This window comes from Mastigoproctus giganteus, chromosome 1, assembly GCF_048544385.1.
Source record: "Mastigoproctus giganteus isolate SK-2022 chromosome 1, ASM4854438v1, whole genome shotgun sequence".
Taxonomy (NCBI): domain Eukaryota; kingdom Metazoa; phylum Arthropoda; class Arachnida; order Uropygi; family Thelyphonidae; genus Mastigoproctus; species Mastigoproctus giganteus.
Genome location: NC_143575.1, coordinates 247,054,706 through 247,078,659, shown reverse-complemented (window position 1 = coordinate 247,078,659; position 23,954 = coordinate 247,054,706). Strand labels below are relative to the sequence as shown.

The window sequence follows — 23,954 nt, the reverse complement described above, 5'->3', positions numbered from 1 at the left end:
GTTTAATAGGTTCACGCATCACTCTGGTTTCCAAAACATTAAAGTATGCGGTGAAGTTTCCAGTACTGATTCTGCAGCACTGACAACTTCAGCACTGTTTCCACAGCCCTCACCTTCAGCACATGAGTTCTTATCAGCTGGGGGCCCCGGGTGCCAAGCGATTGTGATCAAGCGATTTATAGTTCTTTTAGGTTCCAATCCTTAAGAAATTTATTTATTTAAAATTATATAAAAGTACAGTCGGTCCTCGTATAACACGTGTTTACATTACACGAATTCGATCATACACGATTTATAAATAGGGGAACGTTATCTTATATAACACGAACCGAATTCGCTTATGCACGATTCGCCTTTGTGTTTACAAGAAATGGCAGTCGAACGCGGAATCACCCCCAACTGAACGCAACACGATAGGAATGAAGAAGATTCTAAAAATGTATTATGTGTTTTATATCAGTGAAAGGGAAACACATTTCACCATAATAACGTAAAAACCAACACAATTCCAGTTATCGATATAATAGCAAATGCAATTAGATCGAGTTTACTACCAGTTTATAACAGATTCCACTAGCAGAAACGCAACTGGAAATTGTTTTTATTGTTTTATGGTAGTAACCCCCAGAAATGTGCTTTAGTAAAATGTGAGGTGTTAATAGTGTATCTCTACCTTTACGGTGTTGTTTATTCAGTTGCTACACGCGCGCAGCTTTGTTCATGAGTATCAAGCGTGCCTTCTCGTTTTGTAATTGGGCTTTATTCCCTAAAAATGAGTAAAATACTTAAAAGGTGTGAAAAGGAAGCGTTCTGGCTAAGACACTGCAGATTCAGAGAAAAAAAAAAAAAAGCAATATCGATAAACAGAGGCGGACTGGATCAAAAATTCTTAACCGGGAAAATTTATAGTGGCCTCATACTACGGTTTATGGCCAAAATCACACCGGCCTCCGGCCCACCGTGGTTTCCCCCGTGAGGCTTCTGTCCGCCTCTGTCGATAGAGAAAAAATATGAAATTGTGAAACGCTTTGAGCGAAATGAAAGGCCATGTGATATTGCACGTGCTATAGACCTAAATCAGGCAACGCCAAGAATTACAAAGAATGCGGAGAAAATAAAAACAACTTTCATAGCGGGAACAACTCAAAGTGTAATTAAAATCCATTAGATTAAGACACAAGAATTGGAAGAGATGGAACGGCTGTCATCTGTTTGGATAGAAAATCAAACAAAAAGCAAGTTTGCTTACGACAGAAGCAAAAGCATTAGCAATATTTTATTATGACTTACGTATTATAATTTATACTTACGTATTATAAAATACGTAAGTATTTTATTACGACAATTTTATTTAATATAATAAATTTTTTACGAATAAAATACGTATTTTATTCGTAAAAAATACTTTTTTAGTATTAAAAAATACTAAAAATACTTTATTATAATATTTTTATTACGTATTTTAATCGTTATAAAATACTTAATGTATTTTATAACGATTAAAATTACCCGATTATTTATTGTTTGGTAATGTTTTGGTTCCAAATGTGTGTTCAATCTTGGGTGGTCGGCACCTAACCCTACTTTTCCCATAGGGCCTGTTGTTTATATTGCACGATTTCGCATTGCACAAGGGTTTCTAGGAACACAACTATCGTGCTATACGAGGACAGACTGTACTTGTACAGAGCAAGAAAGAAAAGCTACCTTTCTTTATTTTTCATATTTCTATTACTAACACTTACTACTTTACGCTTGGTCACACTGGGCACTGAGCCGACCGGGCTAGCCGGGTGGGTAAAGTACCTACCTAGCAACCCAAAGGTCGTGGGTTCGAATCCCGCCTCGGGCTTGGATCAAAGTACTGCAAAAACCTTGGGAGGTGCATTATGGCCACAGAAGCCGATGCGCCAACAACTACTACCACACAGGGCACTGCTCCTGCCTCACCATGGCAGGGCCGGAAACCTTGGCAGAACAGTTAATCTGCCAAGGGCCAAAAGGAGCAATTATGGAACATAATGTGGTTCCTTCTGTAGAGCCGACAAGCTCTCGGGTGGACACAGAAACCAAACATGACACGTCGCAACCCAAGAGTTTTAAAACCAACTCCTCAGTGACAGATTTCCCTGCATTTCTCATAATGCACTCTTTTATTGATCAGCCTCTGACTAAACTGTCTCCATTTCTTATCCTGGAACACCTGGAAAGTCTGATAGCATCTCCTAAGACAGTCAAGAGACTGCAATCAGGGGACCTACTAGTAGAAACAAACAGCCGGAAACATTCAGAGCATCTACTGAAATTTACAAATTTTGCTGGAATTTCAGTTAAAATTTCTTTCCCTGGAACCCTAAACACATCTAAGGGAGTTACCGTATTTCCCATGTATGACACACCCTTTTTCGAAAAATTTCGGGTCTAAAAACTGGGTGCGTCTTATAGTGTTTGTAGATTTTTTTACTTGCATTTCCCACTTTTTCGCTCTTGTTGTCTTTGCGCTCATTGTTTCGCACTTGTTATCGGTATATTAGGTTACGTTTTGCCACATTCTGCCCAGAAATGGCTCAGAAATGATTATCGTACAGTGCTGAATTCAAGTTAAAAGTGATCCAGTTTGCAAAAGTGAATGGAAATCGTGCTGCTGAATGTGAGTTTGATCCTCCTCCAACTGAGAAAACAATCCGAGACTGGCTATGGGAAGAAGAAACCCTACTGAAAATGAAGAAGCAGAAGGCAGAAGAAGGCCATGCCTCTCATGGCCTTCTCAGCAAAATGGCCTAATTTAGAGAGGGAATTGAAGATATGGATTGAAAAGCAAAGGGCAATTGGAATTCCTGTGTCCACAAAGATGGTTCAGCTTGAGGCAAGAAGAATGGGTGATGAAAAAGAAGTTACTGATTTCAAAGGAGGACACAATTGTTGCTTCAGGTTCATGAAACAGAATGGACTAAGCATGCGTACACGCACCAGACTTGCCCAAAAGATGCCTGAAAGCTATGAGCAGAAGGTCCTTGAATTTAATCGTTTTGTCATTCAATGTCGGAAGACACATCAGTTTGAGTTGGAACAGATTGCAAATATGGACGAAGTCCCCTTCAATTTGATGTCCCAAGTAACAGAACTGTTGATAAGAAGGGGGAGAAAACTAACTGTGAAGACAAGTGGACATGAAAAGAGCCATTATACAGTTGTTCTATCTTGTTGTGCTGACGGAACCAAGCTGCCTCCTATGCTGATTTTCAAATGCAAAACAATGCCAAAAGAAGACATTCCTCAAGGAGTGATTGTCCATGTTCATGACAAGGGTTGGATGGATCAGGATGGGATGAAAATCTGGTATGAGAAAGTTTGGAGCAGGAGACCAGGTGGGCTCTTACGCAAACCTGCCCTATTGGTGCTTGATCAGTTCAGGGCACACATCACAAAAAAACACAAAGAAGATTGCTGCAGAGCAAAAAACAAAACTTGCCGTCATACCTGGAGGCTTGACATCCCAGCTCCAACCACTTGATGTCAGTATTAACAAACCCTTCAAAGCTGCCATGAGAGACGAATGGAACAAATGGATGAAGTCTTCTGGTGACAATTTTACACCAGCAGGAAGAGTGAAGAAACCAACTATAGGGGAAGTTTGTACCTGGGTGAAAAGATCCTGGAGGTGTCTCCGTAGCCAGGTGGGAAGGAGCAGCAGTGCATAGTACACGCTTCTTGATTAGATCGGGGTTCAAGCGCGTCACCACCAAATACGGAGCATGTGGAAAGGTCAGGGAATGACCACTGCATATTCCGGAGCAATATGGCCTTAGTTGCTAATGCTCCTAAAACCAAACAACAACAACAAAAGATCCTGGGATAATATCAAGATTGACATCGTTGTCAAATAATTTAAGAAGTGTGGCATTTCAAATGCCATAGATGGAACTGAGGACGAGGCAATATATGAAGACAGTGATTCATCATCAGACACAGATGAGGACAAGCTAATGGATGGGAGTTTTGACAGTGATGGGGAGTTGTATGAATTTTATGATGAATAAAACTTGAGTTCAATAACTTTATGTAATACATTTTTTTCTTTTTTCTTTTTTTTTTTTTTTTTTTTTTTTTTCAAATTTCGGGCCCCAAAATTAAGGTGCCTCTTATACATGGGGAAATATGGTATATTCAGCTGGAATCTAATGAATATCTCAGAGGAGGAGATAAGTCAAGAGTTTCAGAAGCAAAATGTAATTGCAGTGAAAAGAATCATGATTAAAAAGGACAATACACTCACACCTACAAGGAATATTATTCTCACTTTTAATACCCCATACCTACCTTCGTCCATAAAAGCAGGTTATCTTCTTTGCCGCATTCGACCATACATTCTTAATCCCTTGAGAAAGTGCCAAAACGTTTGGCCACTATCAAACAGCATGTAGAGGAAATCCAGTTTGTCCAAACTGTGTGTCTTCCGATCATACTCAAAATGATTGTTCAGCAATAAAAATGATCGGCCCTAACTGTAAAGGCAACCATCCCCCTTATTCTAGAACATGCGACAGTTGGAAAACTGAAAAGAAAATTGTGAAGTATAAAATTGAAAATAAAGTAAGCTTTCAAGAAGCGAGAAAATTAATTGCTCCCAGTATTGCTAAATGTACTATATGCCAGTGTTGCACAAAAATATCAATCAATGGCCACCCAGACTAATGTTACAGTCTCTTCAAACACTTCAATCTCTGACTGGGCACGAACGGTTCTCTCCCAGCAACAGTCCAATATCCCCAAACAGTTGAACCAGGCAAGCAATACTGCTCTTACAAGTACCTGCGAAATCTCCTTCTCCTCCTCCTCCAGTGAATGCTGCTACATTAAATAATCGTGGCTCAAACATAAAAACCAATATTCAGGACACATTCGTGGATATGATTGACTCGGCCAGACAGGAAAACCCAGTCTTAGAAATACATGTGGAAGAAGATATGGACACTGGTCAGCCATTCTTCTTCACAAATCGAAACCTGAATGTCATGAACCAGTCACATCAAAAAAAAAAAAACAGTCAGATACAGCTTCTTTTACTAAACACCAATAATACCTTATATTCTTCAATGGTTGTTGTTGTTGTTGTTATTTGGTTTTTAGGAGCATTAGCAACTAAGGCCATATTGCTCCGGGATATGCGGTGGTCATTCCCTGAATGACCTTTCCGCATCCTCCGTATTTGGTGGTGACGGGCTCGAACCCCAGTCTAATCAAGAAGCGTGTGCTACGCACTGCTGCTCCTTCCCTCCTGGCTACGGAGGCGCCCGGCATTCTTCAATGGAATTGTAGAGGATTTCGTAGCAACTTTAATGATATTCAAGACTTAATTAACTGTTACTCTCCAGTTGGTTTCTGTATACAGAAACCTATCTAACTTCCCAAATTTCTGCCAGCATAAAGAACTATTCTTTCTATCTATCGACATGATCGTAATGCTTCAACTTCTGCCCATGGGGGATGTGGCCATCTTGGTCAGCTCATAGATCCCAACCAAGCAAATTATTTTGAAAACTGAAATTGGAGTTGTTGCTGTTGCTGTACATTTGATAACCCAAATTGAGTTAACATTAGTGTCAATTTATCTCCCACCAAGTCATACCTTCTCTTACGAAGATCTTGAAAACCTGCTAATGCAGTTACTTTCCACTGTCTGTCTCTTGGGGGATTTCAATGGCCACCACCCCTTATGGGGATCTATTAAATTGGATAGGCATGGCCAACTGATTAAAACCTTACCATTCTTTAATACCGGTGCACCTACTCACACACAATTACCAACTGGACAAATCGATCTCTCGATATGCTCCCCGATTTTGTTTCCAATCATGGAATGGTCTGTTATGGACGATCCCATGGGCAGTGATCATTTTCCGATTATTTGTGATTTGCTCACTGCACAACCACCATTAGCTAAACCTGCAAGAAATGGGAGTTCTCTCGAGCCAACTCGTCAAATTTCAGTCAGCTGTTACTCTGGATGAGAAATTTATACGAACACAGTCGATAGATGAAGCCACAGATTATATCACTTGACACCTACTATCTGCAGCTAACTGTTCAATTCCATTGTCGAATCCCCAGTCCCGATGGCACCTTAACTATTGGTGGAACGAAGAATGCAAAGAAATTAAAAAATAAAGTATGGAATTTATTTCGTAAATCCCCAACCACAGCTAATCTTATCAACTACAAGAAATTAAGGGCAAAAGCCAAGAATTCTTGTTCAGTTTGCATCTACTATGAATAGAAACACTAACTCCAGGTTAATATGGAAGAAAATTATGCAGATTTTCGGCGAATTTCTAATCACCCCTTCAATTCTTTTATGGATTGGGCAAGAACTCTCTGCTCCTGAGGACATAGCAAATGCCTTGGGCAAAACCTTTGCCCAAGTTTCTGTGGCATCAAATTATTCTCTGGATTTCCAGAAAATAAAGGCCATGACTGAACAACGTGCCATCAACTTTTGAACCCCAGTTTCCCTTCTGTATAATCAGCCTCTTCAATATTCTGAACTTCTATATGCCATTAAAACAACACGCAACAGTGCTGCTGGGGCCAGGTGGAATATCTTATATCATGTTATAAAAGCTTGGTGACAAAAATTTGCAAATACTGCTGGTCTACTATAACCTAATATCCCAGTTCTTGCCTTTTTCAAACCTGGAAAAGATCCTTTCAATCTGTACAGTTACAGACCAATTTCCCTTTTCAGTTGCCTCGGTAAATTACTTGAAAAAATTATCCATAATCGACTTGTTTGGATCATTGAAACCGAACATCTAATGAGTAATCATCAGCATGGATTTCATAAGAACAGGTCCTCCTTAGATCTCATGATTAAAGCTGAGTCTGCGATTCAGCTTTGATCATAACAAGATGTAAAAAATGAACATCTTGTTATTGTTTCCATAGACATAGAGAAGGCATTTATTACTGCCTGGAGTTGAGACATTCCCAGTGACCTTTATGCTTTTGGTCTACAAGGCAACCTGCCTATATTCATTAGGAACTTTCTCCAGAATCATTCGTTCCAAGTTCAATATCACAACTCACTTTCTGCGACATTTTTACAGGAAGAAGGAGTGCCACAAGGGTCTGTACTGAGTGCAACCCTTTTTGCCCTTAGAATCTATTCCATCACCAAAGAACTTCCGAATAATGTTCAGACCTACCTTTATGCCGATGATCTCTCTGTTTCTTGCCATTCTCAGAACATGAGATCCATTGAATGGCAACAGCAGATATCCCTGAATCAAGTCCAAAGATGGGCAAGGTTAAATGGCTATTGTCTATCACAACATAAGACTTTTGTAATCAACGGAAAATGCATACTGATCCTGAACTTCAGATGTCAAACTTTACCATTCCAGTGGCTAACAACATCAGATTCTTGGGATTAATCCTTGACAGGAAATTAAATTTCCTTGAGCATATTAAATTTGTACGTACTTCCTGCCTCAAAAAACTAAACACACTAAGAGCTCTATCTGCCTTGTCTTGGGGACCAAAGCGTACATTTTTGCTGCTCTCATATAGAGCATTGATCAGATCCCGTTTGGATTAGTAGTAGTAGCATGTGATGCAAGAAAGCAAGTGTTATGAGCTTATGCAGCATCAGCCAAAAAAAAAAAAAAAAAAAAAACATACCATTCCCTCCAAATGCATGTCCAGTTCCTCCTTAAATTTATTTAACCTATCAACTTCCACGAAGATGGAAGCATATTCTACATCTGTCTTTTCTTAATTTGAATTTATGCCCCCTTAGGTTCGTAATCTGAATAAGTGGAAGGATCCTATCAGAATTCAGCATGCTCAACCCATTCAAGGCCTTATACACCTCAATCAGATCACCGCGCAGGTGCCTAGTCTCCAGCCACTGCAATTTGCAGAACTTAAGCCTCTCTTGGTAAAAGGATCCCTTCATTCCCCTCACCAATGTTGTTGCCCTTCTCTGTACACACTCAAGCAAATCTACATCCTTCCTAAAATTAGGCTTCCAGACTGTACGCAGTACTCAAGGCATGCCCTGACCATTGCCTTATACAGAGGGACAATCATCTCTTTTCCCTGCTAGCAAAATTCCTGTATATCATTGACAAAACCCCATGACCTGCCCTGGCACCTGTCTGCATTGCTCAGAAAACTATATCTGACTGCACAATTACTCCCAGGTCTTTTTCATTTTCTACCACCTTAAGTATAGTACCACACAGTTGGTACGTTTCTCTGGGGTTACTTCTACCCATATGCAGTACTTTGCATTTGTCAAGGTTAAACTTCAGTTGTCACTTCTTAGCCCATCTGCCCAAATTTTCTAGATCCTGTTGCAGTAGCGCACTGCCATTACTGTCATTAACAACCCTGCCAATCTTTGTATCATCTGCAAACTTCGACATTAAGCCTGATATACCTTCATCAGGTATATCAGGCTTATCAGTATATCATTGATAAATATACAAAACAACAGTGGACCCAACACCGAACCCTATGGGACTCCACTAATAACATTAGTCCACGAAGAGCAGCACCCATTGATTACCACCCTCCATCTTCTCCCACTGAACTATCCTTTTATCCATTGTAACAACTTACCCGTAATACCATTCTGCTCCAATTTTTGCAATAGTCTTCCATGTGCAACAGTGTCAAAAGCTTTTCTGAAATCCAAATATATGATATCAAAGTTATTTTTTGCATCCAGTTCCTTTGTAACCACATCATAATATCCTATTAAATTTGTCAACAAGACTTTCCCTTAACAAACTCACGCTGTGTCTGAATTATTACTGCAGTCTAGATGATTCTGAAATGCATCTTTAACCAGTGACTCCATTATTTTACCCGGAACAGAAGTTAAACTAACTGGTCTGTAATTATTCGTGTCACCCTTCGATCCCATTTGTGAATTGGGGATACATTTGCACATCTCCAGTCCATGGGGATCTCCCCTGAGTCCAAGGATGCTCTCATAATTATGGCTAAGGGTTTGCTTATTTGCTTTGCCGCCTACTTTAATATAACTGGATAGATCCCATCCACCCCAGGTGCTTTTCTTATGTTTAACTTCAACAATTTCTCCTCCACTTTGCTCTCAGTTATTACAAAATCATTAAGTATCCTGCTACAATTTGATAACCTTCTGCCATTTTCAAACCTTAATAACTCCTCATGTGTGAATGTAGATGCAAAATACTCATTCAGTTTGTTTGCTATCTGAGCAGGATCATTAACAGTCGATCCATCGATATCAAGTGGACCAATCAGATTCATCCTCTTCCTTTTCAAGTTTATATGTATAAGTAAAGAAATCCTTGCTATTTTTCTTAGCATCCTTTGCCAAATATTTCTCGTAATCTGCCTTCGCCTGCCTAATCTCCTTTGTGATCTGATTACAGACTAGCTTTATCTGCCATAGGCTTCTGAGTTGCTTGATAATTTATATGCATCCCATGCATTTTTCTTCTCTGTCACGAGTCTCATTAGTTCATTTGATAACCATTTAGGCCTAAACCTTGAACAATATATCTTAATAGGTATTAAACTTTTAGTAGCTTCCACGATTAATTCCTTGAATGCTTCCCATTTAGAATATACTGTTGGTAACATTGTCAGTTGATCCCACTGTATAGAATTTAAAAACCATCTGAGACCACTGTACTCACCTATGGTAAGTACAGTGATTATGGTGCTCCACTATGATTCTGCCTGTAAGGCTATGCTATGATGGCTAGATCCTATACAGCATTGTGCATTGCAGATTGCACTAGGTGCTTTCAGGGCATCTCCTACTCATAGTTTATATATTGAAGCTAATGATCCCCCTCTTTACCTCTGCAGAAAAATGCTGCTTCTTAAGTATGCAGCCCGAATGCAAAGTTGCTGGTTGCATCCTATTGAGCCATACCTCTTTAATCCGCTACTGCAAAATCTCTGTAGAAACAAACCCACTAAAATAAGACCAGCAGGCCTACACCTTATTGAATTAACACAAAGTTTGAATGTTCCTATTCAACAGGCAACAAGTAATGAATTACTCTTAACCACCTTGGACTCCCCCTCTGCAATTAACCTGTGATACTTATCCTCACAAGTGGAGAAAGAATCGCCTACCAATAATCAGTGTGAAACAACTCATGCAAGTCATATTAAAAAATATGCTGATTTTGTTCCAATATATACTGATGGCTCCAAATCAAATTCAGCTGTTGGAGCAGTCAAGGTGTGTTTGTTTCAATTGCGGTCTCTAGGGTTTCCCCTATATGCTGCTGTAGTGTCTGAAAAGGTGAAGGCCAGCAAGTGTATGTATGTAGGTGTGTAAGTATGTGTCTTGTTGTGTTGAGTACCGGCACTGGTGACTTTGCAGCTAGGGGGCAGGAGACACCTGGTCCCCTGACTCCCAACCTTGGCCATGAGGAGGTGCACCAGGGTTTGCTTTCTAGCTAAGACTCTTACTGGAGCTATCAGGCAAGCCTGGGAGCCCCAAGGGAAAGGAAGTGGGAATAAGAATTGAAGTATGCAGATTGGAAGGGATGGGGAGATTGGATAGAAGATAGGGGAAGAGATAGACCTCCCATGAAATAGAAGAGAGAAGTTTACAGTAGTGCATAGAGTGAAAATAATAATAATAATAATAATTAAAAAAATAATAATGAATAAAAAAAATAAAATAAAAAAATAAATTAATAATAATAATAAAGAAAAAAAAATAATAATAATAAAAAAAAAAAACCTAGATACAATGTTTACTATTACCTAAGTGAGTAGGATCACCACTCCTGGCGATCCAATTCATTACATTAATTAACACCATTTCAAAAGTTACTATTAGGCCACAGCAACCAGACACACTTGTCCAGTCATTGTACAGTACTCAACCACTTTGCCTCAACTTTTTTTTCTTTTTTTTTTGCTGGTGCTATGATTATCTGATCCGACACTACCAGATTTCACCATTAAATTCAGAAGGCAAATGGCGAGGCGCTATCCATGAATAAACATAAGTATCACCCTGTCAGCATTTTACAATTCAATATCATATTTACAACATGCACAGCCAACTTTTCTTCTGTATACAAAATCGCTATTAATATCATGATAGATTTTACAAGTCGCATTTTTACAGAAACTACACTCTGATCAAGATCCATTAACACAACCAACAGATAAACTCTGTTGATTCTACTAAATCCAATTTTATATTTATGGCAAATAATCTACAAAACACAACATCATTACCATCATGGAACCAACATTTACTTAAGAAAAGAAAACTAAGGATTATTTACAGAAAACATATTTAATGGACAAAAAACCATAATAGTTCTTGTCCTTGAACACAAACTCTGGATTACTTGGCATCACTCTTTACAGATCAACTCCAATTAGTCTCTTCCTATGTGCAAACAATTTATCTGCAAAATTACAAAAAGCTAGGAAATTTTCTTTATCATTGACAAAACATGGTAGGTCATCTTTATTGTACACTTCTGTAAGAAGCTGTAGATTATTTCTTAAGTCTGTATAGAGATAGCAGTTAAATATTAAATGCTCCATGGTCTCAGGAGCACCATACTTACATAATGGAGAGGCAGCCAACCCCAGAGTGAACAATTCGGATTTCAAGCTGCCATGCCCTGTTAGAAAAAAAGATACATTCAGACCTGGGCAAAACCAGGCCAACTGTTGCTTGGTAAATTCTTATATGTTAGGAAGGTATCTAAAAGTAACTCTACCAACTTCTGTATTGGACCAAGTTAATTGCCAACTATTAACAAACTCTCTTCTAATTCTACAATTATCATCCTTAGTTGGAATGTCTAAATTAATTGAATAGTTGCTCACCCTTGCAGGCAGAGCTTTCCAACGATAATATTGTAAGTAGTGGTAAATAACTTCATATTGAATAGGAAGTTTTCCACTCAGTACTTGGAGTGCCATTGTTGACACTGTTCTGCAATTTCTTGTGATTGCAAGAAGAAAGAAACGTTGTGCTTGAGTCAAATACTTCAAGACGAAACAGTTATTAACACAATAACCCCATGCACCTGCAGCATACCAAATTATTGGTATAAAAATACACTCGTAGTATAACTTTAAAGTTGCGGGTTTAATTCCCCAGACATTTTTAGTTATTTTAATGATTTTACGAGTTAAGACTTTTATTTTGTTCAGCACATTTTTTGCGTGGGCTACAAAACTAAATCTATCGTCCATTGTTATTTCAAGATATTTATACGTTCTTACAGTTATAATGGTTTGATTATTAATTTTTACATTGGGGGCTCTATTCAGGTTCAAATAACCTTTCACAAGCATTTGTTTAGTTTTGTCAATAGAAATCTGTAGTTTGTGCATACTACACCAACCATCAAGGTCTCCCAAGATTTCGTTCGCATGTTCTTCAAGTTCCCTACGAGACTTTCCAAAAATCAAAATGGTCAAGTCATCTGCATATGCTGCCTTCAAAATTTTGTCGCACTGTACCCTGAGCCACCCATCAAGAACCACATTCCAGCAGATCGGTACTAGGACTGATCCCTGGGGACAACCCCGAATAACAGACACCAGAATACACCACTAGGCTACGACCATGGAAATAATCAGAAAATAGACGATAAAGGGGAGCAGACACCTCGGCCTCCCAGAACCTCGCCAGGACACTTTGCCACCATAAGGTGTCAAAGGCCCCTTTGAAGTCCACAAAGAGGACGAGGACATACTTGGAATCTGCATTTGAGACTGAATCCATTACAAACTTTATAGCATCAACAGTTGAACAGCCTTTTGTAAAGCCAAATTGAGTGTTTACTTGTAAATTTTTAGCCTTATAATATTTCGGAAATCTAGTTACAATAATCTTTTCTAAAATCTTGCCTAGCACTGGTAGTAATGCAATAGGACGATAGGTGGAAGGAATATTGAGGGGTTTGTTAGGATTTTTAACCAGAATTTTAAGATTGGCTTGCTTCCAGGAAGTTTGAAAACGCCCATCAGCCAAACATGATTTTTTTATTTATTTTTTTATGTAAACCCCAAACACGAGAGGTATTAGAACCTATAGTACTTAGTACCGTGCTTGGGTTGGAGGTTGAGAAGATGAAAGAAGATATTTGTTGACATTGGACTTGAACTTCGGTAGACTGTAATTTTCAGGAAATATGTATGAAGGAAGGTTGTTCCAGAAAACAGCAGTTGAATGAATAAACAAGGAAGATGAAAAGTTGGTTCTGTGGGTTTGAAGTTGGACAGTAAATGGATGTTGGCTGGTGGCAGCACATGTTCGGACTGTTTTGAAAGAGAGAGCGGAAATTATAGAAGCCAATTCAGAAGAACAGTGCCCATGGAAGTATCTGTAGAAGAGGCATGCAGCAGAAACACTACATCTATGAGAGAGCGAGTGGAGAGACTCTGTTAGAGATGAGTCATTAATTACCCTAACTACTCTCTTCTGAATGGAATCAAGAAGCCTGAGAGAGGTTTTGGGGTTTTGCCATGGAATATTGTTTCCACCCCAGATGTGGAAACAATATTCCATGGCAGGGCGGATTTGCGATTTATACAGAGTGAGTAGCTGTTTGGAAGAAAAGTAACGCCGAGAGCGAAAGAGAAAACCAAGTTTTTTAGATGCAGAGGAAGCAATATTTGTAATGTGCTTGTGCCAAGAGAGATTAGAAGTCAGGGTAATCCCCAAAAGAGATATATCATTTTGCCTAGAAATTGGAGTGTCACTAAAGATAAACATAGGAGCAGAAGAATCCTTTTAGCGAGATATAAGACTAGACTGAGTTTTAGAAGGGTTGAGATCAACTAAGTTGTCTTTGCCCCATTGCAGAATTACCTGAAGGTCGGCATTTAAGGAATTGGTAGCAGATTTTCGAGAAGTTGAGACTGATTGAACAGGGCAAAGTTTCTCAAAATGGAAAGTGGAATGCAATGTGCTATCATCGGCAAAACTATGGATAGGATTTCCAGTCAATGGAAGAAGGTCATTAATATACAAGAGGAAAAGAGTGGGGGAAAGAACTGAACCTTGGGGGACACCGGCATTAGTGGAGAATTTAGAAGACAGAGAGCCATCTACCATCACCCTCAGTGAGCGATCAGAGAGAGAACTGGATAACCAATTACAAAAAACAGTTGGCAAACCATAAGATGGAAGCTTGTTTAGAAGACCTTTATGCCAAACACTGTCTCAAGCATTTGAGATGTCAAGAGCAACTACCTGTGTTTCACCGAACCTTTCCATTGAATTAGTCCATAAATGGGTAACATAAGCCAGAATATCACCAGTGGATCGACATTGATGGAATCCATACTGACGATCATTGATCAGAAGGAAGGTTTCTAGGTAGTTTAATAGTTGGAAGTTAATTGATTTCTTCATTACTTTAGAAAGAGTAGAAGTAATTGCAATGGGATGATAATTGTATGGGAGGAATTTGTCACCCTTTTTAAGAACTGGCTGGATATGAGCAAATTTCCAAACAGAAACACCTTTGGAATAAGAAAGTGAAAAAGGCGGCAAAGAATAGGAGTAAGTTCAGGAGCGCAGGTTTTGAGAACAAGTGGAGAAATACCATCAGCCCCTGAGCTTTATGTTGGGAATGGTGGGAAGTGTTTTACTAAGATCATTAATATATGAGTTGGAAGAAAAATGGGATGCTAGAAGGTCAGCTTTATCCTTGACTGAAGTGACAACAGAACCATCTGGTTCTGTTGTCACTTCTGTTGTTCTGTTGAGACTGTTGTTCTGTTGTTCTGTCGAGACAGAGGTGGGAGCAGAGATGGGCAAAAGTTGCGGCCAATACCTTTGGCAAGGGACCAGAATGCTCGACTACCATTAGGGCAAGAAGCAAGTTTTGTACTCTTAGCCTGTTCAAACTCTAGTTTGGACTGCTTTACAATTGTTGCGAGATTTGGTGTAGGGGCAGAAAATGAAACTGAAGAATTAGAAGCAAGCCAATTACGATATGCAACATTCTTATCTTGAACAGCCTTAGCACATTTATTGGAAAACCAAGGTTTAGATAAAGGACGAGATTTTAAAGTGGAGTGTAGGATAAAGGATTTCATTCCTGCAAGAATAATTTCACTAAATTCCTGCAAGAATAATTAAGAAGATTAACAATTAGTTGTGGTTTGGTTGTGCAGATTCTTTTTAATATTGCAACTTCAAGGTAATCTAAGCCTGGACATTTGTTATCCTTCAAAGAATCAATAGCTGTTCCAATTTCAAGATTAGTAAACCGGTTCAAGATTAGTAAACCGGTCCTCATCAGTTAATCCAGAATACGTCAAATGCTCCATCCTTAAATTTGTTTGTTCCGTACTCTCTGGTACACAAATGTCTTGGCAAATATTGCCATCCAATATTGCATTCATCAACTCTGTCCAAGAAAGAGTCTCTTGTCAAAAGAAACTATCACGCCAGGGTGTAATTTCTCTGCTATAATTTTGTAAACAAGTCCCCACGGTTCCTCCTTTAGTGTCGATTTAACCAGTTGTTCCCAAGCATTCTTCTTTTCTCTATAAATTTGATTAAAGTTGGTCCGCCTGGCCAGCTTGTAAAGGTCGCCCAGACGGTCCACCTCAACCCTTACCCTATTATTTCTCTTGGTACGCTGGTAGTTATGCCGAGTACTTTTCAATTCATTTCTCAGATATGTGAGATCCTGAGACCACCAGGGCACATGATTCTGTTTTCTCCTTTTCTTTTTGAGAGAGGCATCACAGACCAACCTTATTAGGTCATTTACGGCTTCCACCTGCTCCATTGCCGGCAGTTGCCCAATTCTCTCAATGTTATCAGCCGTGGCTTCTACGCACAGCCTGTTCTCAAAAGTTTCCCAGTTTGCACCCTGAGTCCTGTACCTTGGAATATCGTATGAGTTCCTTCTTGCCATACAGCCTGAATCCATAACAACTTCAAACGTTATGGGGTTATGGTCACTTGCTGACCATGCAATTCTAACTTGCCAGTTTCTTGTGTTTTGTCCAAATGTAGAGTCAGACACTGATATCTATGAAGGATTGGCCAGATGCTGAGACAAAAGTAGGGGGGTGCCCTACAGTGTTCCAAAGATGTAAGTTCTTAGTTAGGATTAACTCCTCTAATAACTCCATAATGTAGATGCAGCATTTGCATCCATACACATAATAACTCTTCTACCCGCCAATCTGTGGAGAATATCCTCTACATAATTTAGGTAAGGCTCGATCTGTTGATGTTGTTGAGAGAATTGAAAATACAATGAAACAGAATACACCTGTCCAAACGTAGCCTCCAGACAGGCACAGGTAGAATGTGTGGAGCACAAGCTTGTTATCTTTGTGATAATTATGCCTGGATCAACTATAACCAGGGCTGCCCAAACCCTGGCCACAGCATTCCTGCCACTTCCAGTAGTTTCAGTATTAGATTGTACAATTTTTGATGATAATGGTAATCCCTTTACGAGTTATATGAATACACTTCCTGAAGGGCTAAGATTTGGATATCATGGTCAGAGATTATTCTAGTTAAGTCATTGGAGACGGCGATCGACCTTTGACAGTTCAATTGCAAAACTTTAATTGGTTCGCTAGTGTTATGATTTATATTGCGATTAAATGTAATTAGTACGAGACTTGGTCACCTCTTGCGCACGTATATACTCAGGACAGCCGTTGTCACAGTAGGAATGATCTGCTTTCTTCTTGCGCATTTTACAGTTGGGACAAGTTGCAGGAGAGGCCTTGTCAGGACAAGACTCAATCTGGTGCCCCTGATTGCCGCAGTGCCCACAAGTATATTCAGGTTGATGGCAATTATGTGCAGAGTGCCCATAACTGAGGCATTTAAAGCATCGTGATGCTATAATAAAATCCTTTACTCCATGTGATGCCCATCCAATATATACACGATTCCCAGTATTTAATAGAATTTTCCTAATGTTGACAGTGGTTTAAATGACTCAGTGAAAGTTATTCTTAATTTTAGACTTAATTTTAAATCTAACCTTGACACATTTTTTGAATTTGTCACCAGTTATACTGTAATCGTCAAGGTTCTTATCGTATAAATCCTCAAGAAGATCATTATCAGTGATCTCTTTATTAACGTCATATATTATAAGAGTGGGATTCAATTTCTTAGGAAGGTCCACATTTAAATTGTGATCCTGGAGCAGTGGCAGTATTTCCTTCTACAATCATTTTGGCTGCTTTTCCAGCTTAGTATTGCAGCTTCTCAGCAGAACTCCATGCAATAAAATTAGCCTTAGAAAACCTGAATCACTACCCTTCTGCCAAATACATAGTATACTCGGACTCGCGCACCTCAAATTCCTCCTATAAGGAATTTTTCACCCTGTGTTAAATCAAATCAGAAGTCTCCTATTACAAATTGAAAAACGTCATAAATCAGTGACGTTTTGCTGGATCCCAGCACATTCGGGGATAAAGGGGAACGAACTCGCTGGCAAAACTGCTAAAAATCCATCAACTTTTGATTTAACCTCCATCCATATTCCAGCCTCTGACTACAATCACATCATACAAACAACATGTATCGCACAGTGGAAAGATCTATGGCCCACCCAAACCAATAATAAACTCTATCAGTTGAAACAGCACTCACAGCTTGGGCACTCTAGCACCAAAACAGTGCGAAGAGAAGTAGTGGTACTTGCATGGGCACAAATAGGACATACATATCTGACTCGCCTCCATCCACTCACAGGAGAGAGAATCCTCCTGTGTCCACACTGTTCAGCACATTTAACAGTGAAACATATCCTAATTGACTGCCCACATTATCAACAGGACAGAACATCCGTCCTGTCTTCCCTGACAAATCTTCAGGAACTGATGATTTGTCGTTATTGGCGAGGAAGCAAATATCAATGATTTTCTAAAAAAAATTGGACTTTATCATAAATTCTGAAAGATCTCCGCAATAAAAATCAAGTCATTACAACTGAATTTTGTTTTTTAGAATTTCACTATGAATAGGCCCCCAGAAGCTTATGCACCATTAAATTTCAACAGAGTGCACACACACACACGCACACACACACCAGCTGGAGAGTTAATCTGACATCAATGCTCTAAAGGTAAAACTTGCTGCCATTATGCCTGTCTCCTCTCTTGTAATTTTTCCTGCGCATGAGATAAAAAAAAAAAAAAAAGAATAATTGTATTTACATTTCCATCAAGCATTTCTTTTTTGCTTCAATCAAATTTGTGAGTGCTGCATAAGCATTTAGGGAAATTCACACTTGTGTAGAGTTCCGCAGAACGCAGTCCTTATGTAAGTCAAGGAGTGGCTGTATGTACATAATGCAGTCAAACTTTTCATGGTATTTTCTTACCACTTCTTCAGTGACTGCAAAGACAGTAACTAAGAGTTATTTTTTTTTTTTTTATGAGAACCCCAAACACGAAAGGTATCAAAACCTATAGTACTTAGTACCGTGCATGGGTTGAAGGAGAAGTATGGGGAGGGGGTGGGGGATGCCGGAAACTTTGCTCTAGAGACTAAACATGGGTTTCACCACTTCAAGCCTCCAATAAGCAAAGTGGTGGTATTTCACCGGTTGATGAAAGTCATCTACCACCTGAAATTTATTATGGAATACTTAAAAGTTTTAGTAAATCAATCTTAGATCTAATTTGAATAAATTTTTTTTAAGGTAAATTTTATGTAAGCAGATGACAATAATATATTAGCACTTACCAGCTGTATTTGCATTATCACTGATACAAAATGTTATTGAGGTCACAAGAACATGTTGAATCTTAACTGTTCTGTGGCCGTGGTGAGTTTTTTGAAGATTTTCTCATACCAATTAATAGGTTGGAAGATGTTATTTCCCTATGATGATCTTAGGTAGTCCTCAAACCGCATGGTACATAGGTAAACTGTGTTGTTTAAAAATAATAAAGCACTCAAACATACTTTGGTATAATTATGTTGTTTTCCTGAATTGGAAATATGTACATAATGGAGTCAAACATTTCTTGGTATTTTCTTATCGTTTCTTCAGTAACTAAGGGTTATTATGGAATTCTTAAAAGTTTTAGTAAATTAAACTTAGATCCATTTCAAAGAATTTTCTTTTAAGGTTAATTTTATATAAGTAAATAAATAAAATGTACTCACTTACCAGCTGTCTTTTGCAATAATACCATCACAAAAGTCATGAGAACTTGTTCTGTAGCATTGGGGAATTTCTGATTTATTTTGTCTATTAATAAATCAAGTTATTGTGACGGATATGCAAAGACAGCTGGTAAGTGCTTACATATTATCTTTATTTACTTCACAAAATTCTTTGAATTCTATCTAAGTTTGATTTACCAAAACTTTTAATTCTACTAAAAATATTAAGAATTTCATAATAATAACGCTTAGTTACTGTCTTTGTTGTCACTGAAGAAGTGGTACGAAAATACAGTGGATTCCGGTTAATCGGGGCAGCCGTTTATTTGGGGAAAATCTTAAAAAACAGAAACCAGTCAAGAAAATAGCCAGGGTTTACTTCGCTTAATTGGGACAGTATGCCGTTTAATCGGGGCAGGAGACCGCAACACTGGAGATTATCCTACGATTGTCTCCAACGGTCCCATGTGGTTCGGTCTAAATTCTGGAGGTCACAATAAAAACAATTAGCAGTTATTTATTGGGCTTTTCTGTTAGTGAAATCTATCATAAACGGACAGTAAACTCGATCTTACTGAATTTGCAATAATACTGACAGCTGAAATTCTGTGGGTTATTATGATGAAATGTGTTTACACTTCCATGAAATCTTCAATCATATAAAAATTATTTTCAGATCTTCTCTTCATTCCTATTTTTAAAGCTTCGTAACTCGTTACTCCATTCTCACTTGCAATTTGTGTGTGCCGTGTTCTTTGTTATTGATTGCTTACCTTTTTACTGTTTTAAATTTTACCCCTCCCCCCACCACCCACAAATGTCAGTGAACAGAAATGTCAATTAATTCGTATGTACATATTACAGTATGTATTAATTATTCCAATTACACGTATATTCTTCCGATTTTCACGTATCATTTAATTTTTTAATTAGTAAGGTAATAAAGGGTAAATTTGTGCTTAATATATCTTTACTTTTATAGCCTGTGGATAATATTCCTCCTATTTTCGCTAATTAGAATCGCTGTTTAATAGAATTAAAATTCGATTCACAAACTTGATCACAATGAACAGCACTTACTGCACATCGTATAGTGAACGATACTTTACTATGTTGAGTTCGTCGTAACGTGATTTGATTGTACAGTGAACCAATTGTAAAGGGGGGGGTCCATTGTATTTTTAACTATTTACGTGAAACTTTGGATAATTGGGGCAGCCACTTAATCGCGCCAAAATGCACTAGTCGTGATGTGTCCCAAATAACCGGAATGGACTGTACCACAAAATGTTTGACCCCATTAAGTACATACACTGGTGCTCAAAGAAAGTGCATCACCTAGGAATTTCACATTTCTAACCCATTTTCACAATGATATGTTACATTAATGACTAGCATCACAAATAGAAATGGCACCTCCCTAGCCAGGTGGGAAGGAGCAGTAGTGCATAGCACACGCTTCTTGATTAGACAAGGGTTCGAGCCTGTCACCACTAAATATGGAGGATGCAGAAAGGTCAGGGAATGACCACCGCATATTCCTGGAGCAATATGACCTTAGTTGCTAATGCTCCTAAAAACCAAATAACAACAACAACAAATATAAATATAAACAAAAGATATTTATTAATAGTTAAGGCAAAGCTAAGTAATATTCCAAAATGAGCATTTGCAACCTTTATACAACAGTTTTTGTAAACCTGACAATTATGGCTGAAATGTTATCATAAGCCCTCAGTTTGCTTCAGTTTATCATTTTAAAAGGAAAACAAAATGAAAAGTTCACCAAGTGCAAACTAATATTTAGTTGAACCACCTCTGGTACTGATGGCAGCAGCACACCATCGGGACATTGACAAGATCTATTTCTGAAGATAATCAGCTGATAGTGCGTGGTTCCAAACATGAATTATGGCTTCCTGAAGTTCACAAAGGGCCTTTTGTTTCTTTCTAGCAACTGCAGATTCCACACGATGCCAACAGTTCTTTATAGGATTCAGGTCTGTGCCATTTCCTGGCCAGCTAACAGTTGTAATGGACATTTCTTCCGACCAGTTTTTTCACCTGTAACAAATGTAAACACATTACTGTTGAACCTCTAATGCAGAAATGAAGCTAAAGTAACTACAGAAGTGCCTACTTAAACTTTTCACCCGATGAAAAGGAGCAGAGTCATCCTAAAAAATGTAGTTACTTGGCAGGTTGAAATGGTTTCTAATGGTTGGCAGCAATTTGTCTTCCAATATAGCCAAGTATCCACTGGCATTTACGGGAACCTATTCTTCACCACATCTATGGCAAACCATTTGTCTCCCATCGGAGCCATGCAGGTTGAATTTCTTCTCAAAAGGAACCCCCGCGCAGTGGAAGTCAGTTGACTTCCACTGCTCGGGGGTTCCTTTTGACATGCTCCTTACACCAAATTAATCGGGCCCTTTTCATTTTTTGTATGAGGGTTCTTCTTCTTACTATAACAGACTACAAGTCCATTTTTGAAGAGGCATCTTCTGACTGTTACTGCACTTGCTACTACTCCTGTATGTTCTTCCCATTCTCTTTTCAGCTCAGACGAAGAAACTTTACAGTTTTTAAGGCATAAACGCTTCGAAACGTGGTTCTGTTTTGGCATAGAGACCTGTTTGTGTCTGGTTTCCTTTTTCCTATCAGCAGAACCAGTATTCTTGAGTTTGGAAAGAAATCTACTCATTGTCAACTGATTACAAGACACTCTATAAACAGTATGAAGGGAAGAACATCCTCACATAAGGCAACAATAGCACTCTTTCTTCGTGGCGCAACTGCACATAACTCGCCATCCTGACACAAGCAAGCAAGGAATGACTGCAACTCTTTCAGAGCGTGCTTATATAGCTGAAAGTAACAGCAGATGCAATATTACATCATCACCTGCGCATGTCAATCTTATCTGATGCAATCTGTAAGAAATATTGCCAGATACTTATGTCATTCGGACGACAATTGCAATTCTAAGGGGTGATGCACTTTCTTTGAACACCAGTGTATTTTCATTTTGTAAATAAACATAATTATATGAACACAGGTTTGAGTGCTTTATCTTTAAACAACATTTATCTATGCACCATGCCGGTCAAGGAATACCTTAGTTCTTTGTTGTATTTTCCCATTAAAGAGGTCACTTAGGCTACATGGAGTTCTCTGTTGTGATGGAGAATGAGCACTCCTGCAATTTTTGGAGGCAGCTGTGATCTCAAACTGCATGAAAGTAGGTTTGATATAGGGCCGTTTCCCCCACCCCCCCTAAATTCAATTTTCTGATGTATTTTATTTATTATATTTAAATAAAATTATTATTTTATTATTTTCATTTTTATTTTTTTGCAGTTTCTCATATTTTGAGGACTTGTTCATGTAAATCCCAAAGCTAATACTCATGAACATTCCCCCCCCCCTTTTATAGCTGTTGTATTTTACTGCTTTCTTTTGAGCATGATGTACTTTCATATCATTTATTTATTTTATTATTAATTTTTTATTGGTGAATTGTATATAAAAAGAAATAAATAAATTTTCTTTTCATACTGTGGGATGACCACGGTCAAAGGAGTTCACAATAGAGAGCTTTCGAAATTGATATTCACACAAGGTTTTACAAGATAGATATAAACTTTCTTTGTTATTAATAGTAATGAATAACTGAATTCAGTGTAATTGACATAGGTTATAATTTTACTTACTCTTTTAATCTCTTAATATATTTATACCTCATAATAGGTTATACTATTAAAATTTATTTTAAATTTATATACTTTGATTTTGTCTCTAGGTCCTTATTGAACATGGACAACTTATCAGTGGCATAGTGTGCAAGAAGACAGTTGGTTCTGCTAGTGGTTCATTAATGCATGTTGTATTTGCCGAACTTGGACATGAAGTAGCAGGGGCCTTCTATGGCCATATTCAGACAGTAGTCAACAACTGGTTATTATTAGAGGGTCATACAATTGGTATTGGTGATACAATTGCAGATCCACAGACCTATATTGATATTCAAAATACTATCAAGAAAGCCAAGCATGATGTGATTGAAGTGATAGAGAAAGCTCACAATGATGAGCTTGAACCTACTCCAGGCAACACATTGAGGCAAACATTTGAAAATCAGGTATTTAATATTGAAGTTTATTATTTATGGAATTGAACTTGACTGATGAATTATTGTTGGATTATTAATAAGATAGGCCTAGACACAAACATTCACGAAACCTTTTTTTTTTTTTTTTTTTAATATTCAAGCATCACTTGAAGAGGAAAAGTCAGATTGATACCAAATTTTTTTCATATGTTCTTATGGTCCATCCCCCCCCATAGAAGTTTTAGGCCACCTATGCTTTTCTATAAATGTGGAATAGCTACTGATATATTTCAGACTTGTTTATTCATTTATAATCTGTACAAAGTGGGTAAATAAAACTCAATATATACAGTTAAGGACACTGTACACAATGGAAAGAAAAATGTAAGTAATAGTGTGGGTAGGTACGTGCTGAAGAGAGATTGGAAGAGGGAAAATATATTTAAGTACAGTGGTACCTTGGATTGCGAGTAACTTGGTCTACGAGTGTTTTGCAAGACGAGCAAAAATTTTTAATAAATTTTAACTTGATAAACGAGCGCGGTCTTGCAATACGAGTACAGTCAGTCCTCGTATAACACGTGTTTACACTACACGAATTCGATCATACACGATTTATAAATACGCGAACGATAGCTTATATAACACGAACCGAATTCGCTTATG

The 23,954-nt window shown here is 38.2% G+C and overlaps 1 protein-coding gene across 1 annotated transcript in view; it reads left to right on the top strand.

Annotated features, from left to right (window-relative positions):
- Polr2A (RNA polymerase II subunit RpII215) overlaps positions 1–23,954 on the top strand; it is a 231,014-nt gene that overhangs the window by 84,930 nt on the left and 122,130 nt on the right. Inside the window, exon 11 of the mRNA XM_090376751.1 lies at positions 22,980–23,318. Coding sequence (XP_090232877.1) covers positions 22,980–23,318 — 339 coding nt within the window. The remainder of the gene's footprint in view (positions 1–22,979; positions 23,319–23,954) is intronic.